Source organism: Cynara cardunculus (assembly GCF_001531365.2).
Source record: "Cynara cardunculus var. scolymus isolate 2C chromosome LG 2, CcrdV1, whole genome shotgun sequence".
NCBI classification, from domain to species: Eukaryota; Viridiplantae; Streptophyta; class Magnoliopsida; order Asterales; family Asteraceae; genus Cynara; species Cynara cardunculus.
Window position 1 is genome coordinate 3975002 of NC_037529.1, and position 14287 is coordinate 3989288.

Consider the following 14287-nt stretch of genomic DNA (forward strand, 5'->3'; position numbering starts at 1 on the left):
GCGAGGCCAAAAACTCTTTGGTCTTATTCGTTAAATTTTGATGGTTAAACTTTTCATTTATCATACTTGATAACGTGTTGTCATGTTTGTCATCCACTTTATCGTAATCCTTTTAGAAATATTTTGTAAACGAGTATCTATGTCATCAAATGTTATAATATAAATAACTACAGATCAAATAAATGCAAAAACTCATGACTGAACAAAAATGTTATTATACTAAATAAAAAATAAATTATGATATTCAATATTCTTTTCATTTTTGTAATAGCACAATTATATGTAACAAAATTTAAAAAATAAGTAAACAAATGCTTATTTTTTTTTTAAATTATTATTAAAAACATAAAGTAAAAGCTTAAAAGGAGGTACCCAATTGTTAAAGAAGGTTCCTACAAGAAATTCTGTTAGGAACACATGGTATTGTCCAATCGCTTAATTCATTATAACAACCTAATTCATCATATAAAAGCCCAACTTTTTGTCGTGTTTTTTGTATTATTATTGTTTTTATCAACTATATGGTTTTGTTTTAATGAATTTATAAAATACGTGTGTATATATATTGGTTTTACGGGTCTCATGAAAAACCAGATCTCATGTGAACCCAACCATACATATACATATATATATATATATATATATATATATATACTAGAAGGGTACTCGCACGATGCAACGAGATAAATCTCGATTCTAGTGTTTAGTTTTTATTATGTCTCTATCGATATAATACAATTTTATGTGGTTTTGAAAAAACGATAATGTTTTTATTTTTGAATTAAATATAAATTTGAAGATTGAATAAAACAAATCGATATTAGTATCAAATTAACTATTTAATTATTCTCGTTTTTTTGTGTAACTTTTGTAGTTCAATTTTTTTATTATAATTTAATTTAGATTTAATAACAAAGTAATTTATTTTTGATTTAGTAATTTTTTATAAAGATAATAATTAAATATTCTGTTAGACACTACTAAATAAATTAGACAAATTTGCGACGGATTTGTGACGGTTTTGAATAAGTAAAAGATCCGTCGGAAATCCGTCACAAATCCGTTGAAAAACCGTTTTAAATAATTTTAATTTTTTTTCCAAAAAATCCAGTAGGGGATTTGTGGGGGATCTGTGGCGGATATGGATAAAAGTTGATTTTTTTGGAATCCGTCGAAAATATTTCCGACGAAAATTCCGCCAGAAAAATCCGTCGGTGATACCCTTTTTTTAGTAGTGAGAGCTCAATGATTATCTTAATTATATTTTAGATTTTCTATATTTAAAATGAATATTTATATCGTATTTGATTATTTTTATCGGCAGTTAGTTACACAAATTTAAAAATTGGAGCTTTAATAAGTTGTACTTATGCATAATTTATTTGTAATCTTGAATTTTAAGTAATATGCATCAATATGCATTACTTCATGCATAAAAAATGGTTTTTAAGAGTTTTTGTCAAATGCTTTATAATATAGTATATATATATATATAAAGTGGAGTTCACGTGAGACTATTTTTTACACTTGAAAAACAAAACGCTGTGAAAACAACCTTCACAGTGTTTGCTGTGAAGATTCGGTTTGTTTTTTCCAACCTTAACAACGTTTTATTATGAAATTTTAAGTGTAAAATGATGGTTTCACATGTCTCACAAAAATAGATTGGTCTCACGTGAACTCAAACACACACATATATGTTTAAAATAACTTTATCATGTTGTAAATGGGTATAATCTTTGAATAGGTAAATAATCTTATATACTCATCCATAGATGAATAAAATATTAAAATTATATACGTGCCATGCTTTATCAAGAGGTTGTTATGGCTCCTTTTTGTTTGTCTTCTAGAGAGCTCAGTACCTAGTCTAATGGCATGGGCACTCGAAGGAAAAGTATAAAGATTTTCCATCGTCATAGGGAATCGAAAGATTTGCCCCCGGGTCTACGTTGAAAGCTTCTATAGTAGAACTCATTCGGGAGGGCTTGGTGGTCTTAAGAATGGTTCGGGTGGGGGCTGAATAAAGAAGACGAATAGAATTTAATTCATGTTCATGCTAACAGAAGCCGCATTTGGACAAGGACCCTTGGACCATTTACCCGGTCTCTCTATTCAGCTTTTGTCCTCTCTAGTTCTCACTTCGTTCGTGCAGATAAAGTCTCTCGTTCTACAACTCACTTTCTGATAGCAGCTCCCGCTGAAGCAATTGTAGCAGCGATGTTGTACCTGATCGTTTAAATCAAACCTCTGTTCGGTACAACGAGAAGGCAAATCTAGGGGAGGAAAAGCTCGGCTTGACTTCTAGTTGCAATCGATGTCGTGTAGTATATTTTTTCTTGTTTTTTTTTYAATTTTATTTTATGAATTTATATGATTATATGAGAGATTAAATTAAATACAGTTTTTTTTGAAACTGTTTCATTGTAAAAGCAAAATAAAAGAAAATGATACAAAGTCTCTTTATATTTTTGAAAAACGAAAATCATTTTCTGTTTTTAATAAAGAACGTGAACGAATTATGTTATTCTTTAAATCTAACTATATTTTTATTGATATCGTTGTGAAATACAAATATAATAAAACACATTTAATATACTGTCAATGCATTTTTATACACATAGGTGTTTTTAATTGAATACGCTTATCGTTAATTGTTTAATATTTATAAGATTAAAGTTTATTGAAATTAACTAACTCGACATTCTTTTAAAACCAAACGRTACACAAATAATCAACTTGGGAAACTGTAAACTTTTGAAAGCAAGCTCACACACTCTCCTCCAGTGGTTAAACTGCAGTCTGCAGGATCTGATTTGAATTCCATATTAAAGAAAAGTAGACATCTGCGGCCTAAAACTACACGAGTGGATAGATTTACGGCTACTACTTCCCGATCTTTGTGAACGTTCACTTCAATAGGATATCTCGTTTTACTAGCTCGTCGTTTTACTAGCTCGACTATTGCTTTGTATCTTTGAAACATTTTAAGTTTCATATGAATATTAAAAAAAATCATATCGGTTTTTTATAACTAGTTATGTACATGTTCAATATATAGGTGTTTGATAAGATGTATTAAATAGTAATTAATGTGAATGAAAATAAAAGAAACCATTTGGTTTTATAAAAAAAACTAACCAGATCTGTTCTAAAACAACACGATATATCTTTATAGGTAAGAAGGCAATACCATGAATTAAATGTGAGTGGTCCCACAACAACAAAAAAAAGCAGAAGAGAAACCGGTGTACGTTTGTAAATGGGAAAATAAAAAGTGACCCATAAAATAAAGAGCGGAATTGAATTCAAAGTTAATGACGAGTAAGATCCAATTATTTCCGTTGGAAAAACACAGTTCCCGTTTTTGCCAATTTACTCTGGAAAATGGTCGGTTTAGATTATATTATATATTAAACTGTTGAAATTTGTTATATTAGAAAATTATTATAAAAGAAAACGGGTTAAATAAAATTTTATCTTTTAGGGGTGTTTGGAATTGTTTATTTGTAATAACTTATGCTTTTCTATAAAAGTGYTTATCAACTTATTATAAGTTARAATCGTTTAACTTCTTTAAAAACTTYTTATTAYCGGYTTGACACCARTATAAAMTGTTTATCCAAACACCCAAAAATGTTTAATACTACTTATGTCTGATTTAATTAGACGTTTTTACATTCAAACTGTATGTTTTTCCACTTTTTTTCTGACCGTCTTKACTTTTAGGGGCTGTTTAGAAGTTGCTGAATGGTTTGATGCTGAATGGTTTGATGCAGAATGATTAAGAGGCTCTCCATGATATAGTGCAAAATGAAATATAATTGTTTGGTAATTGTTTACAATGAAATTAGAGCGCTTAATGGTTAAAGGAGGATTGTGATACAAAATCATTCAGAAGATTTTAAAACTATTAAAAAACAGATTTTATTTTTACCAAATAAGATTCACCTCTTAACGATTCAGATGTTGCCGGTTAAACAAACAACCAAAAAGTAGTAACCAAACTTCTTTTAACGCCTCTTAATCGCCGCCTCGCCTCAGGTTCATATCGGCTTCTTACGCCTCCGGTTCATACGCCTCCAAATCGATGTCAACCCAAATCGAGATCAAATYCAGTCGATCTCCCCTCTCATCCGGTTTATGTTTTCATTTCGATCTCCCCTCCTCTCCAGTTCTTTCTCTCGATTTCGTCCTTGTGGGTTGTGATTCGATTTGCTATTTGGAAAATGACAGAAACCTTCCTTGATCATAGTTATGTGGCTGAACACTTTTATATCATAAAAATCATGTGTTCCTTGTTTGATTTCTGATCATTTTCATACAGACAGGTGATTCATCCTTGTCTACTAGCTTCTGTGTTGCTGGGTTCTTTTGAATATGTGATGGGGCACTTGTGAGGTCTGTGTTTACGGTAAAGATGGCATTGGTGCGAAAAGGGTATGTGGCTAGTTGGGTCTTAGAAGGATGGCTTTCATATATGGTCTACATGGCAAGCCGGCTACACTTGCAGTTGTTTTGAAAGACATACCGAAAGACTGTTGTGTTGTGGATGGTGTTACCATCCATTATTATTGTTTCCCTTTCTCATTTGATCGGAGATAAGTAATGAGACACAAGACTTTGACGACCATAGCTTGTTAATACGATACAGAAGCTAGATCAAAACAGGTGAACGTTTCTTGTTAGACGTCGTTTTGAGTCGTGGCACATCACCCTAATTGGTAAAAGGACTGCTTTTGCACCATGTCTAATTGATGGATGAGTATGAAACACCAAATCCTTTTATGYTTCTGGCCTTATTTTCCTGTCATAGATCAGGGATGGCTTCAATTAGTCCAAAAACAATGGATGCCAACGTTATGAGATGTTATTTAACCATAAGGATGGTGTCCGATTGGTTCCAAAGGCCAAAAGTGATTGGTTCGGKTAGTCCAAAAACAAAGAMTACCGACATTATGGGATGTTATTTAACCATAAGGGTGGTGYCCGRTTGATTTAAGCTCTGACTCCAAAGGTCAAAAGTGGTTGGTTGAATTAGTCCAAAAACAAAGGATGCCAACATTGTTGGATGTTAGCAAAATGAATAAAATGACCAACACCTTGTCATAATACTAATTTGTCCTTTYTCWTCYCRRCTTCAAAAATAAAYTATTGATTCAAATTTYAGACTTTAGKTCTTTGTCATTTTACAAAAATAAATAGTCTTATTGATTCAGATTTCAGACRTTTGTCAGTTTTACAAAAACAAACCATCTTTTTGGTTCAGAWTTTAGACTTTAGGACCACCTATTATAAACCAAAATTTGTAACAAGACTTTGACACCTTTTAAAAAACAAACATCATATGAGTGTTGATTATTAATTTTCTGTATTAATACAAAACATTTTTAATGGATTATAGCAACTTTGTTTATAATTCATTTTAGTTAAAATGCACAAAATCATACTGGTATTGACAATACAATATTGTAATCTATTCATATTTTAAATCGTGACTGTCGGGAACCAAAAATAGAACCGGTTGGGATTAGCAGAGACCAATTATGGGTTTTCTTGAAAAWTTTGACCCTGTTTTACAACTGGTTATGCATAGAGTCCGATTTTTATATAAATCTAATTCTTACAGATTTACAAAATGTAATACAAAATTTCCAAATTTATTTAAAACAAATGTAATATTTAAAGTGTTTCAGAATATTCAATTTTAAAAATCATAGTTACAAAAACTTGTATAACATTAAAAAAGGGGGGGGGGGGAACCCGATATGAAAGGTTGAGAAAGATTGCAGGACCTAAAATAAGTACCGGTATTCTTGGTCGGGACCGGGACTAGGATCGACCAACCCGGTTATAAACTAACTTTCTCGGCTCGGGATTGATTTGGAATTAGGYTGAAACCGATTTTTGACCATCTCTAATTTGAACCACAAGGGTTGTGACGTAGTGGTTGAGGCCCTGAGGGATGTGGTGAAATATCCTATCTGTAAAGGGTTTGATTYCGGACGTATACAATAATTGTGGGTATTAAATCTATCAGGACTGATTTCTTGTAATCATAATATATTGGGATTAGACCAAATAACATTTAAGACCCTTATTATTTTTTAAAGAATTGTCAGAACAGAAGTGGATCAATTAATTGGTTCAGTTTTGGACCTACTTTTATGTAGGATGAAGGCCCAAATCTTGTATCCCAACCCAACTTCCAAGCAAAATTTCAAACCCCTATCCCTGTCGGAAAGCCCTTTTATTAAACCCTCTCCGGCACAAGGAACACAATAAAACGCTCCTCCGTGATGGCCGACGCCGGAACTATCCAAACGTTTGAAGATTTCGTGAAGGTTCACGGTCTGCTACTTGCAGCTGCGGGTATACCTCAGTCGCTTTACCGGAAACTCTTTGAGAAACTKTCTACTGAAACTTTCGACGGCGGCAACTACTTCCAGGTGGAGCCCGTCGAGGATGGCCGCCAAAGGCGTCTCGTCCTCACTTCGGATTCCATGGGAAAGGAATCAAACATTTTTCTCGTTGATCATGCTTTATCCTTTCGCCTTTCAGATGCCCCCAAACAGGTTAATTGGCTTTCCATGCAATCTTCTGTGGTTATTGAAATCGTGGCTATAAATTGCACAAAGAATTGATTACTAGACGATGAGAGGTCACTGTGAAGAATTGAAATTGTAGTTAATTTTGCATTCCATTATGACTTATTTAAACTGCAAGTAAAATTGATCGCTGGACGATGATAGCTCACTAAGAAAAGCTTTGCTACGACAATTTAACCAATCGTTATAAGTCGYGTAGCAGCATATCTACTGTTCTAAATTTTGATACAACTTATTTCTTTATCATGATGCGGACATTGCTTAGAAAGCTCTTACTAACACAAAGCTACATCCTGCATCTACATGATTGTGAAATAATTCTAATGATACTACTACAGTGACAAAAAAAAAATGAACTTCAGTAAATTCCATAACCCAYTTGTATAAAACTTATTTAAAACACATACTTTGAAATTTTTGATGTTTGTAGAGGCATGATGCTGGCATCTTTATGACTTGGTAATGGGAAAAAAGGTAAGCTTAGTAATATTTGCTAGATTGGCTTCATAGAAAGAAAGAAATAGCCCAGTGCAAAATTTACTTTTTTTCTTCTTGTTGGTAGTTTGGTTCATATAAATGTGGGGGGAGGTGAAAAAGTAGTGAAAAATTGAACCGGTAGATGATATAGCACCTGGAACAGTTGGGAACTCGTTCATTCCTAAGTTTCCTAGTATGGRGATATGTGAGTATGGAATTCTTTTTCTCCTAAATGAAATTGAATCAGTACATATGTGATATACTTAACATACATTTTGGTAATACCATACWACGTTTTGTATGTTCTTTTTTAAATTTATCTATATTGATTTGAACTATATGTATCACTTAAACAGTTGCAAGAAGTTCCAGGGTTGGCAGAGAGAATGGCTTCTTTGATGTGTGTGGATGTTGATTTGAATTCAGACTTTGCAGAGGCAGATGATGTAGGTTGTGAATTGGAGGATAGCAAATTGGCTGTTACGGAAATTGTGGAGAGAGAAGTTCAAAAAACGAAAAAGGAGGGTCAGGATKCTGTAGTGTGGTTGGAACTTGATGATCTTGACATTGACGATGATGTCTTTGTATCCCTTGATTTGCCTAGCAAATTTCCCGTATGTTAYCATTGCTCAGATTCTAATTGTCTTCATATTTTTGTCTATGTAAATGCAAGGTTTCTAGCTGATACAACTAAAGCTGCTTATATTCTCTTCTCCAAATCCCCCTCTATTATGGTATTAAATTTGTAATATTATGTGTCTACCTCAATGTTATATATATATATAATTTTGGAATAATTCAATTAGAAGTTTTGTATAAATGTATCGTCATGCTATTAAGTATTTTGATTTAAGTTCTTTTCTTTCTAAGAGGTGAAAAATACAAGAACTTAAATTGAAATAGTAGTAAAAAGAGGGACTTGTGTTGGATTGGCACGACTTTCCCTCTGTATACATCTAAAACTCAGTTCCTTCATTAGATAAGAAAAGGTTGAATAGTCAGTTGATTTAATCGGGGATGCAAGCAAGGCACATCGAAGTACCTATCGGCATAGAACTGYGGATATGAGGTTTCTATTCTTATATAAGATATTTGTTTTCGCAGATTAGTTGTAGCAAATCAAATCAGCTGTTGCATATCCRCTTTTAATGGTCCTTTTGACATAAGATTCTCGGCCGCTCAATAGACGAGGATCACTGACCCCCCTGAATAATCGACCCGTTTACCAAGCAGAGTCTCACGAACTCTTCCTTCTTTGCCTTCAATTACATTCCAACTAATTCCCAAAAAACATAAAYTTGTATCAAATTTGAACTAGTAACTAATCCCAACATGGAAGTACTGAAAAAACWCATATAAGCAAAAAATCTCAAATATYTGTGAAGTGCTTTTCCTTGTGTGGATCCTATTTCAATGGGAGCTTGATGAGTCAATCCACCTACACGTCTTGCTTTTACTGCTATATCMGGAGTTACTCCATGTATTGCTTGATGTAAAACAGATAGTGGATTTGTTTCTGTCTTTTGTTGAATCTTTTTCACTGCTCGATAGATAATTTGATAAGCCAATGATTTTTTGCGCGTTAATAGACATTGGATGAAGAGTACATTACTTGCTGCTGATGATCTCCACATTGTAAAGTTAAGTTTGAAGCCCTAATGGATTTAGCAGCTCAATCTTGATAGAGGACTGTCTTTACTGTTGGAGATAAGTTTGTCATTAGAGATACATTATTACACAGCTGTAAAATTTGTCATTAGAGATAAGTTTGTTTAAGGTCAAGTTGTATCTCAAAAGTTTTTCTCTATCTTTTTTTGTTCGACATCCTTGATGACAACTCTTTGCCTCTTCCACAATATGTGTTTTGTCATYTACATGACGTCTAAATGCTTCTATGAGCTGCTATTATTGTGATAACATGCAGTTTTTTTTTGAGAGTTTTGCCTTGATTATTGAGAGATCAGTTTTTGCTTTTTGCTGCTTAAATTCTGTAGGATTTAATTGCACTTAGTCTGTGTGGCAACAAGCTTAAGGTCGCTGAGACAATTACCAAGGAAATTGTGAAATTTAAACACCTTAGAGCTCTCTGGCTGAACAATAACCCACTCCTAGAGAATTGGTAAGTTTCTTGGTTGCATATAAGATAGTTTTCTAATTATTTTTTTAAACTCATAGTTGTTGGCATGACAGAGATAGAACTGAAGAATTCTATCTTTAGTGATGATTATGTTACAGATGTTATTCTTCGTAATTGCTCGMGACTGGAAATTTTAAACTCATCTTTTACAAGTAAATATACGGAGTGGGCCTTGGGTTTCCGTGGAGGAATCTATGACAAAGACAATCCAGGCTGTGGACATGACAATGACCACTCCTTGCAGGGCGTGACTTCTCTTGACCTTTCAAATAGGCGTATTCACAGCCTACACAACAAGGTATAATCTGTTCATCACCTTAATTTAAGTTCTATTGTGCTCATGACGAATTCCAGAATATTGCTTTTTTCTTATCTAGTTAAATATCACTGTGTGTCTATCTTACTTTCAGAACATTTAGTAAGGGGCTGTTTGGTTGGTTTTCCATTAAGTCTACGGATAAAGCTAYCTGTGTGGATTAATGTCTATATAGATTGAAAAGGTTTTTATTTGGGAGGGTATTTTCATATATAGAAGGAGCATGTTACTTGGGAGGGGAAGGTTTCAGAAAAACTTGGCTTTCTGCGTAAAGCTTCCTAGAAGCTTACCGAACAAGCCACTTTCTGTATYATTAAGCCACTACCAAACAGTCATGTATAGCTGACTGAATAAGTTGCGAGTCCATTAAGCTCATTAAGCTGCTAACAAATAGACCCTAAGTGCAACTTGAAATCCTATATACATGCAGATATAATCTTTTTCTTACTATGCTGGAGGTTCTTTGCTTGCCYCACTTTATTTGTTTTTCCAGCTTAAGTGTCCACTTGTCATTTATGTTCTATGCATGAAATGGTTTTCTAACATATTATGTACTTGTGTTTTGCAACTTCTTTTCTAGGGATTTTCATCTGATGCTATGCCRTCTCTTTCCTATTTGAATCTTCGAGGAAATCCACTAGATGATCACTCTATTTCTGACTTACTGCAACTTCTAAAAGCCTTTACCAGCTTAGATGCGCTGGAGGTATCTTCAATCAGGAAAGCTATCTTCTATGTTTTAATCCACACAAGCACTTGCTGATACTAGCTATGCAACAGGTGGATATTCCTGGTCCTCTTGGAGATAGTGCGGTCGAGATTGCTGAATCTCTTCCTACTCTTTCTCTACTAAACGGTGTAAATACAACAAGAGTCCTAGAATCTGGAAGGAGGGTGATTGATTCAATGCTTCGTCCACGTCTTCCCGAGTGGAYTGCTGATGAACCCTTAGTTGACCGGGTCTTGAATGCCATGTGGTTATACTTAATGTCTTATAGATTAGCAGATGAGGAGAAGATCGATGAGACATCTATATGGTACACATTTCAGTTCAATGCCCTTAGAAGTGTTAACCTTCTATTATGATTCTTTTTTATGGAGTAATCTATCGTCTCATTGTTGGAACAGAAAATTGGACTTTCTTTGTACTTCTCATGCTATCTATTTAGGGCCTCGTTTGTTAGCAGCTTAATGAGCTTAATGGGAGTCACAACTTATTTGATCAGCCATACATGATTGTTTGGTAGTAGCTTAATCAGATAGAAAGTGGCTTATTCGTAAGCTTTTAAGGGGGAGCTTTATGCAGAAAGCCAAGTTTTTTCCAAACCTGTCCCTCCCAATTAAAAAATGCACWCCTTCCATCTAAACAAAAACCCTCCTAAACAAAAACCCTCCCAATTTATACAGATAGATTAATCCATGCAGGCAGCTTTATGCATTAAGGAATTAATGGAAAACCAACCAARCAGCCCCTGGTCTGCCTACAATCCTGCTGACTCTGGATTTGCAAATTCTTAAATTAAAAATTATGCAATCTAGATGTTGCTGACTGGGAGTTATATATGCTAATAGCCTAATATAGTCACGTGAATGACTTGTGTTGCATTATGTGTAGGTATGTGATGGATGAATTGGGTTCAGCTCTGCGGCATAGTGATGAGCCAAATTTCCGAGTATCACCATTCCTGTACATGCCTGAGGGTAAACTGGAGTCAGCTGTGAGGTTCTCTATTCTTGTCATTCTCTTTTATTTCACTGGTTCAATCTCATAGTCAAAGTCGATGTCTCAAAGTCCCCCGCCTGTTTTTAAGAACATTGATCGAAGTAGATGCTGGATAGCTATTCTTTTTGTTATATACTTGTGATTTTTCAATTCAAATGTTTGTTTTTCAAATGATATCACCAAACTTAACCTATCTTTATATTTGCTTCTGATTAGCATCTGATCTTAATGTTGATTGGATTACAATTTCAGCTTTACAATTCTTTGGCCTGCCAACAATGTCCAGTATGGTGATGAGTGCACTCGTGATTATCTATTTGGCATCGGAGAGGCGAAGCAGCGTTCTGCCAGGCTTACTGCTTGGTTTCATACCCCACAGAAATACTTCATCAAAGTACGCATTTTCTAGCTTAAGATGAGTCTTCTAATACTGTGATAAAAATCTAGAATTGAAAAGAGAAAGAAATCCCTCAACTTTTATTGAATAAATCAGCATCCAAGAGGCTGGACTCTCATACCTCCGTGCAACCACCGATCSACTTCCCTTTCTGACTGATTCTTTGTAACAAAATCATGCTAATTACTGAACTATACTTTTCTCAATTTCACTAGCCCGGGGGGGGGGGGGGGGTCTTCACGAAAGCAAACACAATGCTATTTGAGGTAGAAGTCAGGTCTGTGTAAATCTTACCCTTTCCAGACCCCACCTCCGGGTGGGATATACTGGGCTCATTTGGTTTGACTTGGTTAACTTATTCTTCTCAATATTCATTTCTTAGCATACGTGAATCTTATTACAGGTCTATCAGATTAGTATCAAAAGTTAAAACCACYGTCTTTATGTTTACATGTCATCTATTCTACAGGAGTATGAAACGTTTTGGGAGAATTTGAAATCAACAAGTTCTCTCCCAGTTAGTAAGGCATCTCCTACCAATAGTCTAGTACGTAGTGACGGACGTCCCTTGCGTGTTTATACAGATATTCCATCAGTGGAAGAACTTTTGACTCACCCAGGATTCATAATCAGTATGTGCTGTTATTGGAATTTTTTTAATAAAGTCCATGTTTGGCAACCATAAGCTAGCTTATAAGTTGGTTTATTCTTTGAGCTTATTGAAAAAGCCTCGGTCATTTAGCCATAGGCTAGCTTATAAGCAAACTTTTGAAAATGCTACTTCAAGTAGTGTTCCAATTAACCCCTTGTATTTTTCAATTAATTTTCCTACATGCTTTTTAGCTCATTTTACATTATTTAGCTTATCGGCTAGTTTTTTTTCCTTAAATTTATTTATCAAACATGACTAGTTTTATCAACAAACAACTAGCTTATTAGCCAACCGCTAGTTTGCCAAACATAGCGTAAAGCTTTTTCTTCAAATGATTGGAAGTGGACATTCTCGTTACCTCGTTTCTCCTCCTCAAGGTTTTCTTTCTATTTCAATGGATGCAGCAACTGACCTGAAGGAAGCAGATATAATATGGACAAGCTGGCAGGTGGATGAGGAAACGAAGAAGGCTACAGGGCTAAAAGATCACCAATACATAAATCAATTTCCTTTTGAAGCCTGCCTCGTCATGAAACAYCATCTGGCAGAGACAGTCCAGAAGGTCTTGATCGCGTTTCTGTAATTTGTTAAAATCCATGATCTACCGAACAAGTTTCTAGGCGTTCTTGTGTTTGTAAGAGACAATCTTCTGTTAAGCAGCGTTTTCAAATCTCTCTCAGAACCTGTTCGGAAGTCATGGATTTAAAGAAAACATGTCGGAAGGTTATTAGCTAATGTTTGTGGGAAGATTTTGCTTACGCGAATCCTTACTTTTACAGGCTTATGGATCTCCCGAGTGGTTTCAGCCTACTTATAATCTTGAAACACATCTAACGCAATTTATTGGTGACTATTATGTACGAGAAAATGATAGGGCTGACAATTTATGGATTTTGAAGCCTTGGAACATGGCAAGAACTATAGATACATCAGTTACGGGAAATTTATCTGCAATTATACGTCTCATGGAAACTGGCCCAAAAATATGTCAAAAGTATATCGAGCACCCAGTTTTATACAGGGGGAAGAAGTTTGATCTTCGGTACATTGTTCTTGTTCGAAATATGAACCCGTTGGAGTTATTCATCACCGACATTTTCTGGGTATGYGGCGTGGACTAGTCAAGACGGCTTGTTGGTGAATTACTGAATTTGATTCATATCTTCATTTTTAATGCGTTTTCGTACACTTTCAGGTTAGACTGGCTAACAACGCCTACTCTCTAGACAAGAAAAGCTTGTACGAGTACGAGACCCATTTTACTGTTATGGTAATCTTAAAGCTATTATAATCAWAATTTGCTGGTGTCTGATTATACCGGTTTTTGGGTTTTTAAGTAATTGTAATGCATATCTTATGATTAAYCTTTATTAATTTATTGACTGCTACTATTATTTCCCAAACTATCAGAATTACAGGGGAAAATTGAATCATATGAACACACCGGAGTTCGTTAAGGACTTTGAACAGGAACATCAAGGTTTGATTGTTTTTACCTTTTATCTACTTTGTTCCTCTCTTTACAAGCCGGGATTTTCATGGAAACAACTGTTCTACTTTTTGGAGGTAGATGCTAGGTTACACACCACCTTTTGGCGGAATATACTGGCTCGTTTGGTTTGGTCTATTGTGTTCCTCTCGAATGTTGTTGGATGTCTTTTTGGTACTTGGTTCTTATGATTTATCTTGTTGATAATTGCAGTTGAATGGTGGGAAATCCATTCAAGGGTTAAGGAGATGATCCGAAAGGTTTTTGAGTCAGCAGCATTAGTTCATCCAGAGATGCACGGTTCAACATCTAGGGCTATGTACGGAGTCGATGTGATGCTTGATAGCAATTTCAAACCCAAGTTATTGGAGGTGCTTGATTCATTTTCTTTTAACCAATGCTCTTATATATATATATATATATATATATATGTGTGTGTGTGTGTGTGTGTGTGTGTAAGTTTTCTTGTGGTTGAAATGAAAGAGCAA

At 34.7% G+C, this 14287-nt stretch overlaps 1 protein-coding gene across 1 annotated transcript in view; it reads left to right on the forward strand.

Annotated features, from left to right (window-relative positions):
* Positions 1-6284: 6284 nt before the first annotated feature.
* Positions 6285-14287, forward strand: part of LOC112504290 (tubulin--tyrosine ligase-like protein 12) — a 9476-nt gene continuing 1473 nt past the window's right edge. Inside the window, exons 1-14 of the mRNA XM_025108230.1 lie at positions 6285-6575; positions 7442-7699; positions 9080-9204; positions 9304-9520; positions 10119-10244; positions 10319-10575; positions 11154-11261; positions 11514-11655; positions 12128-12290; positions 12715-12872; positions 13090-13413; positions 13506-13580; positions 13721-13790; positions 14013-14170. Of these exons, the coding sequence (XP_024963998.1) occupies positions 6300-6575; positions 7442-7699; positions 9080-9204; positions 9304-9520; positions 10119-10244; positions 10319-10575; positions 11154-11261; positions 11514-11655; positions 12128-12290; positions 12715-12872; positions 13090-13413; positions 13506-13580; positions 13721-13790; positions 14013-14170 (2457 nt within the window). The 5' untranslated portion in view covers positions 6285-6299. The remainder of the gene's footprint in view (positions 6576-7441; positions 7700-9079; positions 9205-9303; positions 9521-10118; positions 10245-10318; positions 10576-11153; positions 11262-11513; positions 11656-12127; positions 12291-12714; positions 12873-13089; positions 13414-13505; positions 13581-13720; positions 13791-14012; positions 14171-14287) is intronic.